Source organism: Lampetra fluviatilis, chromosome 65 (genome assembly GCF_964198595.1).
Source record: "Lampetra fluviatilis chromosome 65, kcLamFluv1.1, whole genome shotgun sequence".
Taxonomy (NCBI): Eukaryota; Metazoa; Chordata; class Hyperoartia; order Petromyzontiformes; family Petromyzontidae; genus Lampetra; species Lampetra fluviatilis.
The window spans coordinates 4497389-4523578 of record NC_136339.1 but is presented as its reverse complement, the minus strand read 5'-3'; the positions used below and the strand labels follow the sequence as shown (position 1 = coordinate 4523578).

The 26190-nt window shown below is 53.8% G+C and overlaps 1 protein-coding gene across 6 annotated transcripts in view; it reads left to right on the top strand.

Annotated features, from left to right (window-relative positions):
- Nucleotides 1-465: 465 nt before the first annotated feature.
- Nucleotides 466-26190, top strand: part of LOC144952011 (cell adhesion molecule 2-like) — a 68587-nt gene continuing 42862 nt past the window's right edge. For all 6 annotated transcript variants that reach the window (XM_078882396.1, XM_078882395.1, XM_078882398.1 and 3 more), the window contains exon 1: nt 466-579. In XM_078882396.1, the coding sequence (XP_078738522.1) occupies nt 507-579 (73 nt within the window). In that variant the 5' untranslated portion in view covers nt 466-506. The remainder of the gene's footprint in view (nt 580-26190) is intronic.

Here is a 26190-nt window from a genome sequence, read left to right as displayed (position 1 = left end):
CCCTTCCATCTCCCCCCCTCTCTCTGCCCCCCCCTCTCTTCTCTCTCCCCCCCCTCTCCCCCCCCCTCTTCTCGCCCCCCCTCTCTTCTCTGACCCCCCCCCCTCTCTTCTCTGACTCCCCCCTCTCTTTGCCCCCCCCCTCTCTCCCTCTCTTTTCGCCCCCCCCCCCTCTCTCTTCGCTCTCCCCTCTCTCTCCCCCCCTCTCCCCTCTCTCTCTCCCCCTCTCTCTTCGCTCTCCCCTCTCTCTCCCCCCCTCTCTCTCTCTCGCCCCCCCCCCTCTCTCTTCGCTCTCCCCTCTCTCTCCCCCCCTCTCCCCTCTCTCTCTCCCCCTCTCTCTTCGCTCTCCCCTCTCTCTCCCCCCCTCTCTCTCTCTTCGCCCCCCCCCCCTCTCTCTTCGCTCTCCCCCCCCCTCTCTCTTCGCTCTCCCCCTCTCTCTCCCCCCCTCTCTCTCTCGCCCCCCCCCCCTCTCCCTCGCCCCCCCCCCTCTCCCTCTCTCTCTGGTCGCCATGGCGCTGTCGTCTCGCCTGCTCGCTGCTGCTGCTGCAGCCTTCCTCGGAGTCGTCTGCCTCGCACAGAGAGGTGAGCACACGCACACACACACACGTGTACACGTACACACACACACACGTGTACACGTACACATACACCTACACACACACACACGCACACACGCACACACACACACACGTGTACACGTACACACACACACGTGTACACGTACACATACACCTACACACACACACACACGCACACACGCACACACACAGACACACACAGACACACACACAGACACACACACAGACACACACGTACACACACACCTACACACACACACACGTACACACACACCTACACACACACACACACGTACACACACACAGACACACACACGTGTACACGTACACACACACCTACACACAGACACGTACACACACACACAGACACACACGTGTACACGTACACACACACCTACACACACACCTACACACACACAGACACACACGTGTACACGTACACACACACCTACACACACACACAGACACACACGTGTACACGTACACACACACCTACACACACACCTATACACACACCTACACACACACCTACACACACACCTACACACGTGTACACGTACACACACACCTACACACACACACCTACATACACACACACACAGACACACACACGTGTACACGTACACATACACCTACACACACACGTACACACACACACACAGACACACACACGTGTACACATACACCTACACGCACACACACACGTACACACACACACAGACACACACACGTGTACACGTACACATACACCTACACACACACACGTACACACACACACAGACACACACACGTGTACACGTACACATACAACTACACACACACACGTACACACACACACAGACACACACACGTGTACACGTACACATACAACTACACACACACACGTGTACACGTACACACACACCTACACACACACACACACGTACACACACACACACGTGTACACGTACACACACACCTACACACACACACACACACGTACACACACGTACACACACACACAGACACACACACGTGTACACGTACACATACACCTACACACACACACACACGTACACACACACACACAGACACACACCTACATACACACGTACACACACACACGTACACACACACACGTGTACACACACACACGTACACACACACACAGACGTGTACACACACACACACACGTGTACACACACACACACACACACACGGACACACACACACCTACATACACACGTGTACACACACACGCACGTACACACACACACATACACACACACACACGTACACACACACACCTACATACACACACGTGTACACACACACCTACATACACACACGTATACACACAGTACACACACACACGTACACACACGCACGCACACACGTGTACACACACAGACGTGTACACACTCACGCACACACACACATACACACACACGTACACACAGACACACTCACGCACACACACACACGCACACACACACACACGTACACACACACACACGTACACACGCACACGTACACACACACAGACACACACGTACACACGCGTACACACATACACCTACACACACACGTACACACACACACACACGTACACACACACGTACACACACACGCACAGACACACACACAGACACACACGCGTACACACGCGTACACACACGTACACACACACAGACGTGTACACGCACACGTACACACACACGCACACACACATACACACACATACACACACGTACACACACGTACACACGTGTGCGCGCGCACACACACGCGCGCACACACACAACAAACGCACACGCACACACAGATACACACACACGTACACACACACGTACACAGACACACACACACGCACACGTACACACATACACAGACACGTACACACACACACACCGTACACACACGTACACGTACACACACACACACGTACACACACACGTACACACAGACACACACGCACAGACACACATACACAGTACACACACAGTACACACACGTACACACACGTACACACAGACACACACACAGACACGCACACACACAGACACACACACGTACACACACACGCACATGTACACACATACACAGACACGTACACACACACACCGTACACACACGTACACGTACACACACACACGTACACACACACGTACACACAGACACACACGCACAGACACACATACACACACACACAGTACACACACGTACACACACGTACACACACACACAGACACACACACAGACACGCACACACACAGACACACACACGCACACACGCAAACAGACACGCGTACACACATACACAGACACACGCACGCACACACGCAAACAGACACGCAAAGAGACACACACGCACACACGCGTACACACACACACGCGTACACAGACACACACACACACGCGTACACACGCACACGTACACACACGTACACACCCACGTACACACACGTACACACCCACGTACACGCACACGTACACACACGTACACACACGCACACACACATCAACACATACACACCTACACACACGCGTACACACACACGCGTACACACACACGCACACACGTACGCACACACGTGTACACACGTACACACGCGTACACACACACACGCGTACACACACACACGCGTACACACACACACGCGTACACACACACACGCGTACACACACACGTACACACACACACGCGTACACACACACACGCGTACACACACGCGTACACACACACACGCGTACACACACACACGCGTACACACACACACGCGTACACACACACGCGTACACACACACGTACACACGCACACGCGTACACACACACACGCGTACACACACACGCGTACACACACACACGCGTACACACACACACGCGTACACACACACGTACACACGCACACGCGTACACACGCGTACACACACACACGCGTACACACACACACGCGTACACACACACACGCGTACACACGCGTACACACGCGTACACACACACACGCGTACACACACACACGCGTACACACGCGTACACACACACACGCGTACACACGCGTACACACACGCGTACACACACACACGCGTACACACACACACGCGTACACACGCGTACACACACACACGCGTACACACGCGTACACACACGCGTACACACACACACGCGTACACACGCGTACACACACACACGCGTACACACGCGTACACACACACACGCGTACACACACACACGCGTACACACACACACGCGTACACACACACACGCGTACACACGCGTACACACGCGTACACACACACACGCGTACACACACACACGCGTACACACACACACGCGTACACACACACACGCGTACACACGCGTACACACGCGTACACACGCGTACACACGCGTACACACACACACGCGTACACACACACACGCGTACACACACACACGCGTACACACACACACGCGTACACACGCGTACACACGCGTACACACACACACGCGTACACACACACACGCGTACACACGCGTACACACACACACGCGTACACACGCGTACACACACGCGTACACACACACACACGCGTACACACACACACGCGTACACACGCGTACACCACACACGCGTACACACGCGTACACACACACACGCGTACACACACACACGGTACACACGCGTACACACACACACGCGTACACACGACACACGCGTACACACACACACGCGTACACACACACGCGTACACACACACACGCGTACACACACACGACACACGCGTACACACACACGTACACACACACACGCGTACACACACACACGCGTACACACACACGACACACGTACACACACGCGTACACACACACACGCGTACACACACACACGTACACACCGTACACACACACACGCGTACACACACACACGCGTACACACAACACGCGTACACACACACACGCGTACACACGCGTACACACGCGTACACACACACACGCGTACACACACACGCGTACACACGCGTACACACACACACGCGTACACACGCGTACACACGCGTACACACACACGTACACACGCACACGCGTACATACACACACGCACACACACACGTACACACACACACGTGCACACGCGTGTGCACACAAAGACAAAGACCCCCCGTGTAGCCTTAACAGAGTGTAGGGGCAAGTGCTGTTAGCGAGCACCTATGAAGGCCGGCACGGCACACGAGGGGGTGGGTGGCCTGCACCACGCCCGGCCGCCTTTGTCTCCCCAGTGGCGATGTTTACTACACACAGCGCTACACCAGGTTACTCATTTGAGTCTGTGCGTGTGTACATCCATACACACATAATGCCGTGCACACCAATGCATCACACACGCCTACACATTGGTGTGTGTCTGTGTGCATCATTTTGCTGTGTGTGTGTGGGGAGCGGTGGTGCAGTGGTTAGCGCTACGCTGCGCTGCGAACCTGGCGATCCGAGTTCGATTCCCGCTCACGGCCACCACCATCAGTGACGATTATCTGAACCGGTCCTGGGCCTCCCCTAGGTCGACTCAGCCTCAAATGAGTAACCTGGTGTGGTGTGTAGTAAACATCGCCACTGAGGAGACAAAGGCGGTCGGGCGTGGTGCAGGCCACCCACCCCCTCGTGTGCCGTGCCGGCCTTCATAGGTGCTCGCTAACAGCACTTGCTCCTACACTCTGTTAAGGCTACACGGGGGATCTTTGTTGTTGTTTTTGGTGCGTGAAAGCTACCTGGCTAGCTGCTCTGTCGCTCCGCACGAAGCTTCGGGTCTTCTCGGCCACGTTCTCATGCCCCCCTCCTCACTCCCTCCCTCCCCATCCCTCCCTCCCCATCCTTCCCTCCTCCTCTTCCCTCCCCATCCCTCCCTCCTCCTCCCCCTCCCTCCCTCCCCATCCCTCCCTCCCCCTCCCTCCCTTCCCATCCCTCCTCCTCCCTCCCTCCCCATCCCTCCCTCCCCATCACTCCCTCCCCAACCCCCCCTCCCCCTCCCTCCCTCCCCATCCATCCATCCCTCCCTCCTCCCCCCCTCCCTCCCCCTCCCTCCCCATCCCTCCCTCCCCATCCCTCCCTCCCCATCCCTCCCTCCCCAACCCCCCCTCCCCCTCCCTCCCCATCCCTCCCTCCCCATCCCTCCCCATCCCTCCCTTCTCTACATTTGCGAAACCTCTCCCAAGGCCTGCAATGTTCCGTGCGAAACGTCGTACAGCCCCGCATGTCTCTATAACAATCTTCGCCGGTTAGAAACGTTCAGGGGCTGGACCAGAGGTCGCAAACGGGTTTTGATTCCTTACCCGTACCCGGCCGCACCAGGGTCGCAAACGGGTACCCGTACCCAGCCGGGTACGGGTAGCCGGGTATCGGGTAGGGTACGGGTATCGGGTACCCGGTTGCGACCTTTGGGCTGGACCCTGCCACTGAGAATTGTCCTTGTAGCCAAAGTAGCTACACAAGTAGCTACACATGTAGCTACTAATGTAGCAGCTACTACAGATGTAGCAGCTACTACTACACTACACATGTAGTAGTAGCTACTACAGATGTAGTAGCTACTACTACACATGTAGTAGTAGCTGCTACAGATGTAGTAGCTGCTACTACATCTGTAGTAGTAGCTACTACTACAGATGTAGTAGCTGCTACAGATGTAGTAGCTGCTACTACATCTGTAGTAGTAGCTACTACATCTGTAGTAGCAGCTACTACATCTGTAGTAGCAGCTACTACATCTGTAGTAGCAGCTACTACATCTGTAGTAGTAGCTACTACATCTGTAGTAGCAGCTACTACATCTGTAGCAGTAGCTACTACATCTGTAGTAGTAGCTACTACATCTGTAGTAGCAGCTACTACATCTGTAGTAGCAGCTACTACATCTGTAGTAGTAGCTACTGCTACAGATGTAGTAGCTGCTACTACATCTGTAGCAGTAGCTACTACATCTGTAGTAGTAGCTACTACATCTGTAGTAGCAGCTACTACATCTGTAGTAGCAGCTACTACATCTGTAGTAGTAGCTACTGCTACAGATGTAGTAGCTGCTACTACATCTGTAGTAGTAGCTACTACATCTGTAGTAGTAGCTACTACATCTGTAGTAGCTACTACTACAGATGTAGTAGCAGCTACTACAGATGTAGTAGCTGCTACTACATCTGTAGTAGTAGCTACTACATCTGTAGTAGTAGCTACTACTACACATGTAGTAGTAGCTGCTACAGATGTAGTAGCTGCTACTACATCTGTAGTAGTAGCTACTACTACATCTGTAGTAGTAGCTACTACTACAGATGTAGTAGCTACTACTACATCTGTAGTAGCAGCTACTAGATCGGTAGTAGCAGCTACTACATCTGTAGTAGCTGCTACTACAGATGTAGTAGCTGCTACTACAGATGTAGTAGCTGCTACTACACATGTAGTAGTAGCTGCTACAGATGTAGTAGCTGCTACTACAGATGTAGTAGCTGCTACAGTAGTATAGTACTATACCGCCTCCAACTTTTACGAACTCCCTGGGTGTTCAAGGTTAGCGTTGCGTCGCATCATCTGGCTGTGTAGCAACATGGAAGAAATACAATTGCTTTGCATTGCAAGTTGCACATTTGCGTTTTAATATTTAAGTGCGTTAGGATCCGGACAAAGTCCCATCGGTGAGCTCCTCCGGCACGGCGATCACCTGCACCGCTCCTTGGGCCGCCTCTAGGTCGACTCGGCCTCAAATGAGTAGTCCCTAGTGTAGCGGTGTGTAGTATACATCGCCACTGGGGAGACAAAGGCGGCCGGGCGTGGTGCTGGCCACCCACCCCCTCGTGTGCCGTGTCGGCCTTCATAGGCGGTGGTGCTACTCGCTAGCAGCACTTGCCCCTACAGTCTGTGATGGCTATACGGGGGATCTTTGTCTTTGTGTCATTGCTATGTATCGTTGTGTTTGTGTGGGGGGGAGGGGGGAGCGGTGGCACGGTGGTTAGCGCACTGCGCTACGAACCCGGCAGATTCCCGGTCCTGGACCTCCCCCCCCCTAGGTCGGCTCAGCCTTAAATGAGTACAGTACTTGGTGCGGGGGGCGTGGTGCTGGCCACCCCTTCGAGTGACAGCGTGCCGGCCTTCATTGGGTGCTGCTGCTGCTACTCGCCAACAGCACTTGCCCCGACAATCTGTCGAGGCTATACGGGGGTGGGGGAGTTCTTTGTATGTGTGTCCCTGCTTTTGTCGTGTTAATCGACAACCGGTTACCGATAAAAACCGGTAACCAAACCACGGGGAAACGCCTGCAAACTGAATATCTTTCCTCCTATAAAGTGTTTAGTTTTTATTTTTTGTTATTTAATCAGCTAAGGTCCCACTGAGCTATGTAACTCTATTTTTGTTTCGATGTAAAGCTTCTTTCGTGACTGCAGGGATTCACCTTCTTGGTTCTTTCGGTAAAGTCACGTAGAAGGGAAATAATAAAATAATAAAACATGATAAAATACAATTCTCACGACGTTTCGGCCACAACGCAAGCAGCCATCCTCAGGTAAAGAACAGACGCTGTCTTTCCGACAGACCTGTTCTTCACCTGAGGACGGCTGCTTGCGTTGTGGCCGAAACGTCGTGAGAATTATTTTATTATGTTTTATTTTTATTATTTTATTATTTCCCTTCTACGTGATGACTTTACCGAAAGAACCAAGAAGATCTATTTTTGTTGTTTTCAAAGCGAGCCTGACCATCACAAATGATGGTCGAACGAGAAAGGGCTTGTTGTCGTCATCACGGTCATCATCACATGCGCAGCACTAGCCAGAGTCTAAACGCGTGGTGGCGTCGATTCGAAATGTGGAGGGGAAAAAAACTAATTAGGAGGAACCCGGAGAAAATGTATTCCATGCGACCACGGGGAGAGAGAGACGCAGACTCCGAATATACAACAGCAGGCGTCAGGGTCGGGATGGAACCCACGACTTCCTGTATACCAGGCGAGGTAGTTAACATCTCATAGCCACCGTGATGATGATGAGAGAGAGAGACGCAGACTCCAAATACACAGCAACAGCAGGCGTCAGGGTCGGGATGGAACCCACGACCTCCTGTAGACCAGGCGAGGTAGTTAACATCTCCTAGCCACCGTGATGATGATGAGAGAGACACGCAAATTCCAAATATACAGCAGCAGGCGTCAGGGTCGGGATCGAACCCACGACCTCCTGCATACCAGGCGAGGTAGTTAACATCTCCTAGCCACCGTGCCCCCCCCCCTTCCTCCTCCATACGGTTACCGGTTAATCCAACATCATCAACAACAAAAACCGGTTCGCGCTGTTGGCAGGGCTGGAAGAACCGCCTGGATTCCGACGCGGATTAAATCGTCCCACAATGCAACGTGCCAGGGACGTAAACATTTTTTTCCCCGTTGAATGCAATCGAGTTGATGATTGCGCATACTCTTAGTGCTTTCGGTAAAGTCACGTAGGTAAAAAATGAAATTAAAATTAATAAAAATAAAACAATAAAATCACGACCTTTCGGAGGCAACACAAGTCTCCGTCATCAGGTGGGACCGTCACAGCCAGATTAGCTGCATCAAGTGATGATTGCATCTTGATTTGACGCTTTCGTGACTGCAGGAATCCATTCTCCTTGGTTGCTGCGGTAAACTTGCGTGGGTAGAAAATTAATAGATCGTCGCGACGATCGAAACGTCGCGACGATCTATTAATGTTCCATCTCCGTGACTTTACCGACAGAATCAAAGAGAGTTGATGATTGATCATCAGCAAGCACTTTGTGTTAGCTTTTGAAGGGATGCTGGGCGAGTTGGTGTGGGTGTGTGTGTGGTGGGATTGTTGGTGGACTGCTGTGCGTGTAAACCAGCGGTAGTGTAGTGGGTAGTGTAGCGTGTAAACCAGTGGTAGTGTAGTGTGTAGTGTAGTGTGTAAACCAGTGGTAGTGTAGTGTGTAGTGTAGTGTGTAAACCAGTGGTAGTGTAGTGTGTAGTGTAGTGTGTAAACCAGTGGTAGTGTAGTGGGTAGTGTAGTGTGTAGTGTAGTGTGTAGTGTAGTGTAGTGTGTAAACCAGTGGTAGTGTAGCGTGTAGTGTAGCGTGTAAACCAGTGGTAGTGTAGTGGGTAGTGTAGCGTGTAAACCAGTGGTAGTGTAGTGTGTAGTGTAGTGTGTAAACCAGTGGTAGTGTAGTGTGTAGTGTAGTGTGTAAACCAGCGGTAGTGTAGTGTGTAGTGTAGTGTGTAAACCAGCGGTAGTGTAGTGTAGCGTGTAAACCAGTGGTAGTGTAGTGTGTAGTGTAGCGTGTAAACCAGCGGTAGTGTAGTGGGTAGTGTAGCGTGTAAACCAGCGGTAGTGTAGTGGGTAGTGTAGTGTGTAAACCAGCGGTAGTGTAGTGGGTAGTGTAGTGTGTAAACCAGTGGTAGTGTAGTGGGTAGTGTAGTGTGTAAACCAGTGGTAGTGTAGTGGGTAGTGTAGCGTGTAAACCAGTGGTAGTGTAGTGTGTAGTGTAGCGTGTAAACCAGTGGTAGTGTAGTGTGTAGTGTAGCGTGTAAACCAGCGGTAGTGTAGTGTGTAGTGTAGTGTGTAAACCAGCGGTAGTGTAGTGTGTAGTGTAGCGTGTAAACCAGTGGTAGTGTAGTGTGTAGTGTAGCGTGTAAACCAGTGGTAGTGTAGTGTGTAGTGTAGCGTGTAAACCAGTGGTAGTGTAGTGTGTAGTGTAGCGTGTAAACCAGTGGTAGTGTAGTGTGTAGTGTAGCGTGTAAACCAGCGGTAGTGTAGTGGGTAGTGTAGCGTGTAAACCAGTGGTAGTGTAGTGTGTAGTGTAGCGTGTAAACCAGTGGTAGTGTAGTGTGTAAACCAGCGGTAGTGTAGTGTGTAGTGTAGCGTGTAAACCAGCGGTAGTGTAGTGTGTAGTGTAGCGTGTAAACCAGCGGTAGTGTAGTGTGTAAACCAGCGGTAGTGTAGCGTGTAGTGTAGCGTGTAAACCAGCGGTAGTGTAGTGTGTAGTGTAGCGTGTAAACCAGCGGTAGTGTAGTGTGTAGTGTAGCGTGTAAACCAGTGGTAGTGTAGTGTGTAAACCAGCGGTAGTGTAGTGGGTAGTGTAGTGTGTAAACCAGTGGTAGTGTAGTGGGTAGTGTAGTGTGTAAACCAGTGGTAGTGTAGTGGGTAGTGTAGTGTGTAAACCAGTGGTAGTGTAGTGTGTAGTGTAGCGTGTAAACCAGCGGTAGTGTAGTGTGTAAACCAGCGGTAGTGTAGCGTGTAGTGTAGCGTGTAAACCAGCGGTAGTGTAGTGTATAGTGTAGCGTGTAAACCAGCGGTAGTGTAGTGTATAGTGTAGCGTGTAAACCAGCGGTAGTGTAGTGTATAGTGTAGCGTGTAAACCAGTGGTAGTGTAGTGGGTAGTGTAGCGTGTAAACCAGCGGTAGTGTAGCGGGTAGTGTAGCGTGTAAACCAGCGGTAGTGTAGTGTGTAGTGTAGCGTGTAAATCAGTGGTAGTGTAGTGTGTAGTGTAGCGTGTAAACCAGCGGTAGTGTAGTGGGTAGTGTAGCGTGTAAACCAGCGGTAGTGTAGTGTGTAGTGTAGCGTGTAAACCAGTGGTAGTGTAGCGTGTAGTGTAGCGTGTAAACCAGTGGTAGTGTAGTGTGTAGTGTAGCGTGTAAACCAGTGGTAGTGTAGTGTGTAGTGTAGCGTGTAAACCAGTGGTAGTGTAGCGGGTAGTGTAGTGTGTAGTGTAGCGTGTAAACCAGTGGTAGTGTAGTGTGTAGTGTAGCGTGTAGTGTAGCGTGTAAACCAGCGGTAGTGTAGTGTGTAGTGTAGTGTGTAAACCAGCGGTAGTGTAGTGTGTAGTGTAGCGTGTAAACCAGCGGTAGTGTAGCGTGTAGTGTAGCGTGTAAACCAGTGGTAGTGTAGTGTGTAGTGTAGCGTGTAAACCAGTGGTAGTGTAGTGTGTAGTGTAGCGTGTAAACCAGTGGTAGTGTAGCGGGTAGTGTAGTGTGTAGTGTAGTGTGTAAACCAGTGGTAGTGTAGCGGGTAGTGTAGCGTGTAAACCAGTGGTAGTGTAGCGGGTAGTGTAGCGTGTAAACCAGTGGTAGTGTAGTGTGTAGTGTAGTGTGTAAACCAGCTGTAGTGTAGTGGGTAGTGTAGCGTGTAAACCAGTGGTAGTGTAGTGGGTAGTGTAGCGTGTAAACCAGTGGTAGTGTAGTGTGTAGTGTAGCGTGTAAACCAGTGGTAGTGTAGTGTAGCGTGTAAACCAGCGGTAGTGTAGTGGGTAGTGTAGCGTGTAAACCAGCGGTAGTGTAGTGGGTAGTGTAGCGTGTAAACCAGTGGTAGTGTAGTGTGTAGTGTAGCGTGTAAACCAGTGGTAGTGTAGTGTAGCGTGTAAACCAGTGGTAGTGTAGTGTGTAGTGTAGCGTGTAAACCAGCGGTAGTGTAGCGGGTAGTGTAGCGTGTAAACCAGTGGTAGTGTAGTGTGTAGTGTAGCGTGTAAACCAGCGGTAGTGTAGTGTGTAGTGTAGCGTGTAAACCAGCGGTAGTGTAGTGTGTAGTGTAGCGTGTAAACCAGCGGTAGTGTAGCGGGTAGTGTAGCGTGTAAACCAGTGGTAGTGTAGTGTGTAGTGTAGCGTGTAAACCAGCGGTAGTGTAGTGTGTAGTGTAGCGTGTAAACCAGTGGTAGTGTAGCGTGTAGTGTAGCGTGTAAACCAGTGGTAGTGTAGTGTGTAGTGTAGCGTGTAAACCAGTGGTAGTGTAGTGTGTAGTGTAGCGTGTAAACCAGCGGTAGTGTAGCGGGTAGTGTAGCGTGTAAACCAGCGGTAGTGTAGTGTGTAGTGTAGCGTGTAAACCAGCGGTAGTGTAGCGGGTAGTGTAGCGTGTAAACCAGCTGTAGTGTAGTGTGTAGTGTAGCGTGTAAACCAGTGGTAGTGTAGTGGGTAGTGTAGCGTGTAAACCAGTGGTAGTGTAGTGTGTAGTGTAGTGTGTAGTGTAGCGTGTAAACCAGCGGTAGTGTAGTGTGTAGTGTAGTGTGTAAACCAGTGGTAGTGTAGCGGGTAGTGTAGCGTGTAAACCAGTGGTAGTGTAGCGTGTAGTGTAGCGTGTAAACCAGTGGTAGTGTAGTGTGTAGTGTAGTGTGTAGTGTAGTGTGTAAACCAGCTGTAGTGTAGTGGGTAGTGTAGCGTGTAAACCAGTGGTAGTGTAGTGTGTAGTGTAGTGTGTAGTGTAGCGTGTAAACCAGCGGTAGTGTAGCGGGTAGTGTAGCGTGTAAACCAGTGGTAGTGTAGCGGGTAGTGTAGCGTGTAAACCAGCGGTAGTGTAGCGGGTAGTGTAGCGTGTAAACCAGTGGTAGTGTAGTGTGTAGTGTAGTGTGTAGTGTAGCGTGTAAACCAGTGGTAGTGTAGTGTGTAGTGTAGTGTGTAAACCAGTGGTAGTGTAGTGTGTAGTGTAGCGTGTAAACCAGTGGTAGTGTAGCGTGTAGTGTAGCGTGTAAACCAGTGGTAGTGTAGCGGGTAGTGTAGTGTGTAAACCAGTGGTAGTGTAGTGTGTAGTGTAGTGTGTAAACCAGCTGTAGTGTAGTGTGTAGTGTAGCGTGTAAACCAGCGGTAGTGTAGCGGGTAGTGTAGCGTGTAAACCAGCGGTAGTGTAGCGGGTAGTGTAGCGTGTAAACCAGCGGTAGTGTAGTGTAGCGTGTAAACCAGCGGTAGTGTAGCATGTAGTGTAGCGGGTAGTGTAGTGTGTAAACCAGCGGTAGTGTAGTGTAGCGTGTAAACCAGCGGTAGTGTAGTGTGTAGTGTAGCGTTTAAACCAGTGGTAGTGTAGTGTGTAGTGTAGCGTGTAAACCAGTGGTAGTGTAGCGGGTAGTGTAGTGTGTAGTGTAGCGTGTAAACCAGTGGTAGTGTAGCGGGTAGTGTAGTGTGTAGTGTAGCGTGTAAACCAGCCACCCTTCACAAGTGCTCGCTAACAACACTTGCCCCAACAGTCCGTTAGGGTTATACGGAGGATCTTTGTACAGCTGTCATTGTGTGTGTGTTGGTGGTGGTGAGCTCCTCCGGCAGGCAAGGCTGCGTTGGCTGGGTCATGTAGCCCGCATGCCCAGCCACCGCATGCCTAAACAGCTTTTGTTCGGCCGGATCGAGGGGGCTAAACGGGCGCGGCACGGGCTAGAGAAGAGATGGAGTGATGTGGTACAGGAGGACGTGGAGCTGAGTGGACTTGCCGATGACTGGTACCAGCGGTGTCAAGATCGGCCTCTGTGGAGGAGGCTCGTGAAGGACGCTACTGGGCAGTTGGAGGCAGTCGCCCTCCAACAACAACGGAGGGCGGAGGAGCGACGCTCACAACAACGAGCGGAGCGCCGGGTGGCTAAAGCACAGCAAGTTGGCACAGTAGGGGGCACAGGTGGTGCATCAGTCATCTCAGTCAGTCGACCCGTGGCACCTGCTGGGTCTGGTCCCGTGACCTCCTGCCAGCGGGCGTTCGACACTTCACGTGGCCTCAAGGTGCACATGGCCTGGCACAAGCGTCGGGAGATGAACACACAGGGAGATGAACACAGGGAGATGAACACAGGGAGATGAACACACAGGGAGATGAACACACACAGGCAGATGAACACACGGGGAGATGAACACACAGGGAGATGAACACACAGGGAGATGAACACACAGGGAGATGAACACACAGGGAGATGAACACACAGGGAGATGAACACACAGGGAGATGAACACACACAGGCAGATGAACACACGGGGAGATGAACACACGGGGAGATGAACACACGGGGAGATGAACACACAGGGAGATGAACACACAGGGAGATGAACACACACAGGCAGATGAACACACGGGGAGATGAACACACGGGGAGATGAACACACAGGGAGATGAACACACAGGGAGATGAACACACAGGGAGATGAACACACAGGGAGATGAACACACACAGGCAGATGAACACACGGGGAGATGAACACACGGGGAGATGAACACACGGGGAGATGAACACACAGGGAGATGAACACACAGGGAGATGAACACACGGGGAGATGAACACACGGGGAGATGAACACACAGGGAGATGAACACACACAGGCAGATGAACACACGGGGAGATGAACACACGGGGAGATGAACACACGGGGAGATGAACACACAGGGAGATGAACACACAGGGAGATGAACACACACAGGCAGATGAACACGGGGAGATGAACACACGGGGAGATGAACACACGGGGAGATGAACACACACAGGCAGATGAACACACGGGGAGATGAACACACAGGGAGATGAACACACAGGGAGATGAACACACAGGGAGATGAACACACACAGGCAGATGAACACACGGGGAGATGAACACACGGGGAGATGAACACACGGGGAGATGAACACACGGGGAGATGAACACACAGGCAGATGAACACACAGGGAGATGAACACACACAGGCAGATGAACACACGGGGAGATGAACACACGGGGAGATGAACACACGGGGAGATGAACACACAGGGAGATGAACACACGGGGAGATGAACACACGGGGAGATGAACACACGGGGAGATGAACACACGGGGAGATGAACACACGGGGAGATGAACACACGGGGAGATGAACACACGGGGAGATGAACACACGGGGAGATGAACACACGGGGAGATGAACACACGGGGAGATGAACACACGGGGAGATGAACACACGGGGAGATGAACACACACGGACTAACCGAGTGACGTAAGGTACATAGCGAGTCTCCTGTGTGGCAGTGCTGAGCGTACGTTCTCTAGCCTGCTGCGTGGGGGGGTGGGTGGCTGGGTGGGTGGCTGGGTGGGTGGCGGGGTTGGTGGGTGGCTGGGTGGGTGGCTGGGTGGGTGGGTGGCGGGGTGGGTGGCTGGGTGGCTGGGTGGGTGGCTGAGTGGGTGGCTGGGTGGGTGGCTGGGTGGGTGGGTGGGTGAGTGGGTGGGTGAGTGGGTGGGTGAGTGGGTGGCTGGGTGGGTGGCTGGGTGGGTGGCTGGGTGGGTGGGTGAGTGGGTGCCTGGGTGGGTGGCTGAGTGGCTGGGTGGGTGGGTGGGGGGTGGCTGGGTGGGTGGGTGATTGGGTGGCTGAGTGGCTGGGTGGGTGGGTGGGGGGTGGCTGAGTGGGTGGCTGGGTGGGTGGCTGGGTGGGTGGGTGAGTGGGTGGCTGGGTGGGTGGGTGAGTGGGTGGCTGGGTGGGTGGCTGAGTGGCTGGGTGGGTGGGTGGGGGGTGGCTGGGTGGGTGGGTGATTGGGTGGGGGCTGGGTGGGTGGGTGATTGGGTGGGTGGCTGGGTGGCTGGGTGGGTGGCTGGGTGACTGGGTGGGTGACTGGGTGGGTGACTGGGTGGGTGACTGGGTGGGTGGCTGGCTGGCTGGGTGGGTGGCTGTGTGGGTGGGTGAGTGAGTGGGTGAGTCACTGGGTGAGTGACTGGGTGAGTGCGTTGGCGAGTGCGTGGGCGAGTGCGTGGGTGAATGACTAGGTGAGTGACTGGGTGGGTGACTGGGTGAGTGAGTGCGTGGGTGAGTGCGTGGGTGAGTGCGTGGGTGAGTGCGTGGGTGAGTGCGTGGGTGAGTGTGTGGGTGAATGACTGGGTGAGTGACTGGGTGAGTGTGTGAGTGACTGTGTGTGTGCGTGAGTGACTGGGTGAGTGTTGATGAACGCGTGCCTGAGTTATTGATTCAGCACGTGATTGAGTGAGCGTGTGTTCGTAAGTTATTGAGTGTGTGTGTGCGCGTTATTGAATACGCGTTTGCGTGAGTTATTGAGTGAGTGTGCGAGTGACAGGGTGAGTGTCTATGAATGGACAAGTGAGAGCGATTGAGTGAGTGCGTGGTTGGGTGGGCGAGAGCATTCCTGGGCCCAGTGTGAGATGATTGGTTTATATGTGGGCGGGTGAGCGTGGGTGAGCGTGAGTGGGCGGGTGAGCGGGTGGGCGGGTGAGCGTGGGTGAGCGTGAGTGGGCGGGTGAGCGGGTGGGCGGGTGAGCGTGGGTGAGTGTGGGTGAGCATGGGTGAGCGTGAGTGGGTGAGCGTGGGTGAGCGTGGGTGAGCGGGTGGGTGAGCGTGGGTGAGCGTGGGTGGGCGGGTGAGCGTGGGTGAGCGAGTGGGCGAGCGTGGGAGCGTGGGTGGGCGGGTGAGCGTGGGTGGGCGGGTGAGCGTGGGTGGGCGGGTGAGCGAGGGTGGGTGAGCGAGTGGGCGAGTGAGCATTGGTGGGCGGGTGATCGAGTGGGTGATCGAGTGGGTGATCGAGTGGGTGATCGAGTGGGTGAGCGAGTGGGTGAGCGAGTGGGTGAGCGAGTGAGTGAGAGTGGCTTGGCGAGTTTGTCGTGGGGAGCGGTGGTGCAGTGGTTAGCGCTACGCTGCGCTACGAACCCGGCGGACCCCGAGTTCAATTCCCGCTCATGACCAACACCCAGTGACGATTATCCGAACCGGTCCTGCCCCCCCCTAGGTAGACTCAGCCTCAAATGAATACCTGGTGCGGTGTGTGGGGAGACAAAGGTGGCCGGGCATTGTGCTGGCCACCCACCCCCTCGTGTGCCGTGCCGGCCTTCATAGGTGCTACTCGCTAACAGCACTTGCCCCTGCGGTCTGTTATGCCTATACGGGGGATCTTTGTCTTTGAGTGAGTTTCTGAGTGGGTGAGCAAGTGAATGGGTGAGTGATCGAGTGTATGAGCGGGTGAGTGTGTTGATGAAAGAGAGACTGAGTGAGCGAGCGAGCGGGTGATTGATTGTACGAGTTGGTGAATTTGTGAATGGATGGGTGAGCTGGTGAGTTGGTGGGCGAGTGATTGAGTGAGCGGGTGAGTTAGTGGCTGGGTGTGTGAGGGTTTTGATGAGTGAGCGAGCGAGCGGGCGAGCGGGTGATTGTACGAGTTGGTGAATATGTGAATGGATGGGTGAGCTAGTGATTGAGTGAGCGGGTGAGTTAGTGGCTGGGTGTGTGAGGGTATTGATGAGTGAGCGAGCGAGCGGGCGAGCGGGTGATTGTACGAGTTGGTGAATACGTGAATGGATGGGTGAGCTGGTGAGTTGGTGGGCGAGTGATTGAGTGAGCGATTGAGTCAGCGCGTGAGTTAGTGGGCGAGTGATTGAGTGAGCGGGTGAGTTAGTGGCTATGTGTGTGAGGGTATTGATGAGTGAGCGAGCGGGTGATTGTACGAGTTGGTGAATACGTGAATGGATGGGTGAGCTGGTGAGTTAGTGGGCGAGTGATTGAGTGAGCGGGTGAGTTAGTGCGTGAGTTAGTGGGCGAGTGATTGAGTGAGCGGGTGAGTTAGTGCGTGAGTTAGTGGGCGAGTGATTGAGTGAGCGGGTGAGTTAGTGCGTGAGTTAGTGGGCGAGTGATTGAGTGAGCGGGTGAGTTAGTGCGTGAGTTAGTGGGCGAGTGATTGAGTGAGCGGGTGAGTTAGTGCGTGAGCGGGGGGAGTTCGTGTGTCTTGGTGTGTGACGGTGTAGACGAATGTGAGAGTCTGTGAACGTGCGGGTTGATGGGAGAGTGAATAGGTGAGTGCGGTGGGTGGTTAATGCAGACACGTGATTCCTTGCGGAAGGTTCCTATTTGTTTTTTTGACATCTTAACACGACTGTGTTATCATGGCCAGAATGGGTAAAACCGACTCCTATATCTTTTTGGTTCTTTCGGTAAAGTCATCACGTAGAAGGGAAGTAATAAAATAATAAAAATGAAACATAATAAAATCATTCTCACGACGTTTCGGCCACAACGCAAGCAGCCGTCTTCAGGTGAAGACCAGGTCTGTCGGAAAGACCATCACCCACCTACCACCACTCGCCCATCACTCGCTCGCTCACCCATCCCCAATCACTCGCCCACTCATCCACTGACTCCCCCACTCACCCACCCCCCACTCACTCACTCGCCCACCCACTCACCCACCCACCCAATTCCTCACCCACTCACCTGCTCACTCATCCGCTCACTCACCCACCCACCCACTCACCCAACCACCCAATTTCTCACCCACTCACCCACCCGCTCACTAACCCATCCACTCACCCAACCACCCAATTCCTCACCCACTCACCCGCTCACACATCCATCAACTCACCCACACGCTCACCCACTCACCCACCCGCTCACATACCCACCCACTCACCCACTCACCCAACCACCCAATTCCTCACCCACTCACCCGCTCACTCACTAACCCATCCACTCACTCACTCAACCACCCAATTCCTCACCCGCTCACCCGCTCACTCACTAACCCATCCACTTACTCACTCACCCAACCACCCAATTCCTCACCCACCCGCCCGCTCACTCACTCACACACACATCCATCAACTCACCCACCCGCTCACTCACCCACCCACCTGCCCACTCTCTCACCCACTCACTCACCCACTCACCCACCTGCCCACTCACTCACCCACTCACTCACCCACTCACTCACACATCCATCAACTCACCCACACACTCACCCACCCACCTGCCACTCACCCACTCACCCATCCCCCACTCACTCAGTGCTTATTGAGCCAGAACAAGGCCTCGGTCACGTGACCCCCCCCATGCCCCCCCCCCAGTAATTGAGACCTCCCCCCCCCCCGGTCGTCATGGTTACCAGGGCGACGCGCAGCCTGTGCCAGCCGTAGCGTTAGCTAATTAATTAATTAATGTCCCTGCGGTCATCACCGATTAGAGACCCCATCATCAACATCATCATCGTCATCACCATCATCAACATCATCATCATCATCACCGATTAGAGACCCCATCATCAACATCATCATCGTCATCACCATCATCAACATCATCATCATCATCACCGATTAGAGACCCCATCATCAACATCATCATCGTCATCACCATCATCAACATCATCATCATCATCACCGATTAGAGACCCCATCATCAACATCATCATCGTCATCACCATCATCAACATCATCATCATCATCACCGATTAGAGACCCCATCATCAACATCATCATCGTCATCACCATCATCAACATCATCATCATCATCACCGATTAGAGACCCCATCATCAACATCATCATCGTCATCACCATCATCAACATCATCATCATCATCACCGATTAGAGACCCCATCATCAACATCATCATCGTCATCACCATCATCAACATCATCATCATCATCACCGATTAGAGACCCCATCATCAACATCAACAACATCATCATCACCATCACCGATTAGAGACCCCATCACCATCATCAACATCAACAACATCATCATCACCATCACCGATTAGAGACCCCATCACCATCACCACCATCATCATCACCATCATATCATCACCACCATCATCATCATCACCATCATTATCACCATCACCACCATCATCATCACCATCACCACCATCATCATCATCAACATCACCACCAGCATCACCATCATCACCATCAACATCACCATCATCATCATCACCACCATCATCAACACCAGCATCATCATCACCACCATCATCACCATCACCACCATCATATCATCATCACCATCATCACCACCATCAACATCGTCACCACCACCATCAACATCACCACCATCAACACCACCATCATCACCACCACCATCATCACCACCACCATCATCATCACCATCACCACCATCATCATCATCACCATCACCACCATCATCACCACCATCACCATCATCACCACCACCATCACCACCATCACCACCATCATCACCATCACCACCATCACCACCATCATCACCACCATCACCACCATCATCACCACCACCACCATCATCACCATCAACACCACCATCATCACCACCACCACCATCATCATCACCATCACCACCATCAACACCACCATCATCATCACCATCATCACCACCACCACCATCATCACCATCAACACCACCATCATCACCATCACCACCATCATCATCACCATCACCACCATCAACACCACCATCATCATCACCATCAACACCACCATCATCATCACCATCACCACCAGCATCATCATCACCATCATTATCACCACCACCATCGTCACCACCACCATCATCATCACCACCACCATCATCATCACCACCATCATCACCATCATCATCACCACCATCAACACCATCACCACCATCACCACCATCATCACCATCATCATCATCACCATCATCACCACCACCATCCATCACCACCACCATCATCGCCACCACCACCATCATCGCCACCACCATCACAAGAGTACCACCATCACTACCATCAGTACCACCATAACTACCACCACCATCACTGCAATAACAAACATCAGTACCATCATCATAACATCTAAACCAGATGGTGGGGGAGATGGTGAGGGGGATGGTGAGGGAGATGGTGAGGGGGATGGTGAGGGAGATGGTGAGGGGGATGGTGAGGGAGATGGTGAGGGGGATGGTGAGGGGGATGGTGAGGGAGATGGTGAGGGGGATGGTGAGGGGGATGGTGAGGGAGATGGTGGGGGAGACGGTGAGGGGGACGGTGAGGGAGACGATGAGGGAGACGGGGAGGGAGACGGTGAGGGAGACGGTGAGGGAGACGGTGGGGGAGACGGTGAGGGAGACGGTGAGGGAGATGGTGGGGGAGATGGTGGGGGAGATGGTGAGGGAGATGGTGAGGGAGATGGTGGGGGAGATGGTGAGGGAGATGGTGGGGGAGATGGTGGGGGAGACGGTGAGGGAGACGGTGGGGGAGACGGTGGGGGAGACGGTGAGGGGGACGGTGGGGGAGACGGTGAGGGAGACGGTGAGGGAGACGGTGGGGGAGACGGGGAGGGAGACGGTGAGGGAGACGGTGAGGGAGACGGTGGGGGAGACGGTGAGGGAGACGGTGAGGGAGACGGTGGGGGAGACGGTGGGGGAGACGGTGGGGGAGACGGTGGGGGAGACGGTGAGGGAGACGGTGAGGGAGACGGTGGGGGAGACGGTGGGGGAGACGGGGAGGGAGACGGTGAGGGAGACGGTGAGGGAGACGGTGGGGGAGACGGTGGGGGAGACGGGGAGGGAGACGGTGGGGGAGACGGTGAGGGAGACGGGGAGGGAGACGGTGAGGGAGACGGTGAGGGAGACGGGGAGGGAGACGGTGGGGGAGACGGTGGGGGAGACGGGGAGGGAGACGGTGAGGGAGACGGTGAGGGAGACGGTGGGGGAGACGGTGGGGGAGACGGGGAGGGAGACGGTGGGGGAGACGGTGGGGGAGACGGTGGGGGAGACGGTGAGGGAGACGGTGAGGGAGACGGGGAGGGAGACGGTGGGGGAGACGGTGGGGGAGACGGGGAGGGAGACGGTGAGGGAGACGGTGGGGGAGACGGTGGGGGAGACGGTGGGGGAGACGGTGGGGGAGACGGTGGGGGAGACGGGGAGGGAGACGGTGGGGGAGACGGTGAGGGAGACGGTGAGGGAGACGGTGAGGGAGACGGGGAGGGAGACGGTGGGGGAGACGGTGAGGGAGACGGTGGGGGAGACGGTGAGGGAGACGGGGAGGGAGACGGTGGGGGAGACGGTGGGGGAGACGGTGAGGGAGACGGGGAGGGAGACGGGGAGGGAGACGGTGGGGGAGACGGTGAGGGAGACGGGGAGGGAGACGGTGGGGGAGACGGTGGGGGAGACGGTGAGGGAGACGGGGAGGGAGACGGTGAGGGAGACGGTGGGGGAGACGGTGAGGGAGACGGGGAGGGAGACGGTGGGGGAGACGGTGAGGGGGACGGTGAGGGAGACGGTGGGGGAGACGGTGGGGGAGACGGTGAGGGGGACGGTGGGGGAGACGGTGGGGGAGACGGTGGGGGAGACGGTGGGGGAGACGGTGGGGGAGACGGTGAGGGAGACGGTGAGGGAGACGGTGAGGGAGACGGTGGGGGAGACGGTGGGGGAGACGGTGGGGGAGACGGTGGGGGAGACGGTGAGGGAGACGGTGGGGGAGACGGTGGGGGAGACGGTGGGGGAGACGGTGAGGGAGACGGTGAGGGAGACGGTGAGGGGGACGGTGAGGGAGACGGTGGGGGAGACGGTGGGGGAGACGGTGAGGGGGACGGTGAGGGAGACGGTGGGGGAGACGGTGGGGGAGACGGTGGGGGAGACGGTGAGGGAGACGGTGAGGGAGACGGTGAGGGAGACGGTGGGGGAGACGGTGGGGGAGACGGTGGGGGAGACGGTGAGGGAGACGGTGAGGGAGACGGTGGGGGAGACGGTGAGGGAGACGGGGAGGGAGACGGTGGGGGAGACGGTGAGGGAGACGGGGAGGGAGACGGGGAGGGAGACGGTGGGGGAGACGGTGGGGGAGACGGTGGGGGAGATGGGGATGGAGAGAGGATGGGGGAGGGGGCGATGGGAAGAGGGGGGAAGGAGGGGGAGGGAGGGGGGGCAGGACAGTGGTGAATGCCCTTCAGTGATTGACCTCTGACCTTTCAACTCTCTCGCGTTTCGCTGACAAGAAGCTTTTATGTCGAATAAATAAATAATTATATACGGGGGGGGGGCTCCTTGTCACCATGTATGGGATTGTGAGGCTGTGTATGGGATTGTGAGGCTGTGTATGGGATTGTGATACTGTGTTTGGGATTGTGAGACTTTGTATGGGATTGTGATACTGTGTATGGGATTGTGAGTGTGTATGGGATTGTGATACTGTGTATGGGATTGTGATACTGTGTATGGGATTGTGATACTGTGTATGGGATTGTGAGTGTGTATAGGATTGTGAGACTTTGTATGGGATTGTGCTACTATGGGATTGTGATACTGTGTATGGGATTGTGAGTCTGTGCATGGGATTGTGATGCTGTGTATGGGATTGTGAGGCTGTGTATGGGATTGTGAGGCTGTGTATGGGATTGTGAGGCTGTGTATGGGATTGTGAGGCTGTGTATGGGATTGTGAGTCTGTGTATGGGATTGTGAGTCTGTGTATGGGATTGTGATACTGTGCATGGGATTTTGAGGCTGTGTATGGGATTGTGAGGCTGTGTATGGGATTGTGAGGCTGTGTATGGGATTGTGAGGCTGTGTATGGGATTTTGAGGCTGTGTATGGGATTGTGAGGCTGTGTATGGGATTGTGAGTCTGTGTATGGGATTGTGATACTGTGTATGGGATTTTGAGGCTGTGTATGGGATTGTGAGGCTGTGTATGGGATTGTGAGGCTGTGTATGGGATTGTGAGGCTGTGTATGGGATTGTGAGGCTGTGTATGGGATTGTGAGTCTGTGTATGGGATTGTGATACTGTGCATGGGATTTTGAGGCTGTGTATGGGATTGTGAGGCTGTGTATGGGATTGTGAGGCTGTGTATGGGATTGTGAGGCTGTGTATGGGATTTTGAGGCTGTGTATGGGATTGTGAGGCTGTGTATGGGATTGTGAGTCTGTGTATGGGATTGTGATACTGTGTATGGGATTTTGAGGCTGTGTATGGGATTGTGAGGCTGTGTATGGGATTGTGAGGCTGTGTATGGGATTGTGAGGCTGTGTATGGGATTGTGAGGCTGTGTATGGGATTGTGAGTCTGTGTATGGGATTGTGAGGCTGTGTATGGGATTGTGATACTGTGCATGGGATTGTGAGTGTGTATGGGATTGTGAGTGTGTATGGGATTGTGAGACTTTGTATGGGATTGTGATACTATGGGATTGTGATACTGTGTATGGGATTGTGAGTCTGTGTATGGGATTGTGAGTCTGTATGGGATTGTGAGTCTGTGTATGGGAATATGATACTGTGTATAGGATTGGGAGGCTGTGTATGGGATTTTGATACTGTGTATGGGATTGTGATACTGTGTATGGGATTGTGAGTCTGTGTATAGGATTGTGATACTGTGTATAGGATTGTGATACTGTGTATGGGATTGTGAGGCTGTGTATGGGATTGTGAGGCTGTGTATATTTGGAGTTTGCGTGTCTCTCTCTCTCATCATCATCACGGTGGCTGGGAGATGTTGACTACCTCGCCTGGTGCACAGGAGGTCGTGGGTTCGATCCCGACCCCGACGCCTGCTGCTGTACATTTGGAGTTTGCGTGTCTCTCTCATCATCATCATCTCTGTGGCTAGGAGATGTTAACTACCTCGCCTGGTCTACAGGAGGTCGTGGGTTCGATCCCGACCCCGACGCCTGCTGCTGTACATTTGGAGTTTGCGTGTCTCTCTCATCATCATCATCTCTGTGGCTAGGAGATGTTAACTACCTCGCCTGGTCTACAGGAGGTCGTGGGGTCCATCCCGACCCTGATGCCTGCTGCTGTACATTTGGAGTTTGCGTGTCTCTCATCATCATCATCATCTCTGTGGCTAGGAGATGTTAACTACCTCGCCTGGTCTACAGGAGGTCGTGGGTTCGATCCCGACCCCGACGCCTGCTGCTGTACATTTGGAGTTTGCGTGTCTCTCTCATCATCATCATCATCATCTCTGTGGCTAGGAGATGTTAACTACCTCGCCTGGTACACAGGAGGTCGTGGGTTCCATCCCGTCATGGAGGGAGCGGGCGGGGGGCGGGGAGTCCACGTTTGGTGACACTCAAAAGCGCCGCACGGATGGATGCGTGAATCCACTTACTGTACTGCCATCTCCTGGGCCACTCCACCAACCCGAGTTTGCATCACGTGGTGTGGTTATACAATCTGGGGTTTGATTTAGATCTGTGGGATCCGAGATATGGGATTGTGTGTGTGGGGTGGGGGGGGAGCGGTGGTGCAGCGGTTAGCGCACTCCGACCCGAGTTCGATTCCCGCTCACGGCCAACACCGGTGACGATTCATTATATCTGAACCGCTCCTGGGCCCTCCCCTAGGTCTACTCGGCCTCAAATGAGTAACCTGGTGTCGCGGTGTGTAGTAAACATCGCCACTGGGGAGACAAAGGCGGCCGGGCGTGGTGTTGGCCACCCACCCACCCCCTCGTGTGCCGTGCCGGCCTTCATAGGTGCTCGCTAACAGCACTTGCCCCTACAGTCTGTTGAGGCTATACGGGGGATCTTTTTTTATCTTTTGTATGTGTGTGTATATGCAATTGTGTGTATATGTGTGTGCGTGTATATGAATGTGTGTGTGTACGTGTGTATAGGCATGTGTGTACGTGTGTGTGTACGTGTGTGTGTATATGCATGTGTGTGTGTATACGTGTGTGTGTATACGTGTGTGTGAGTGTGTGTGAGTGTATATGCATGTGTGTACGTGTGTGTGAACGTGTGAGTGTGTGAGTGTATATGCGTGTGTGTGTACGTGTGTGTAAGTGTACGTGTGTGTGTGAGTGTATATGCATGTGTGTGTATATGCATGTGTGTACGTGTGTGTGTACGTGTGTGTGTACGTGTGTGTGTACGTGTGTGTGTACATGTGTGTGTATACGTGTGTGTACGAGTGTATATGCATGTGTGTGTGTGAGTGTATATGCATGTGTGTGTGTGTGTACGTGTGTGTGAACGTGTGTGTGTGTGAGTGTATATGCGTGTGTGTACGTGTGTGTGAACGTGTGTGTGTGTGAGTGTATATGCATGTGTGTGTATATGCATGTGTGTGTGTGAGTGTATATGCATGTGTGTGTGTGTGTACGTGTGTGTGAACGTGTGTACGTGTGAGTGTATATGCGTGTGTGTACGTGTGTGTGAACGTGTGTGTGTGTGAGTGTATATGCATGTGTGTGTGTATACGTGTGTG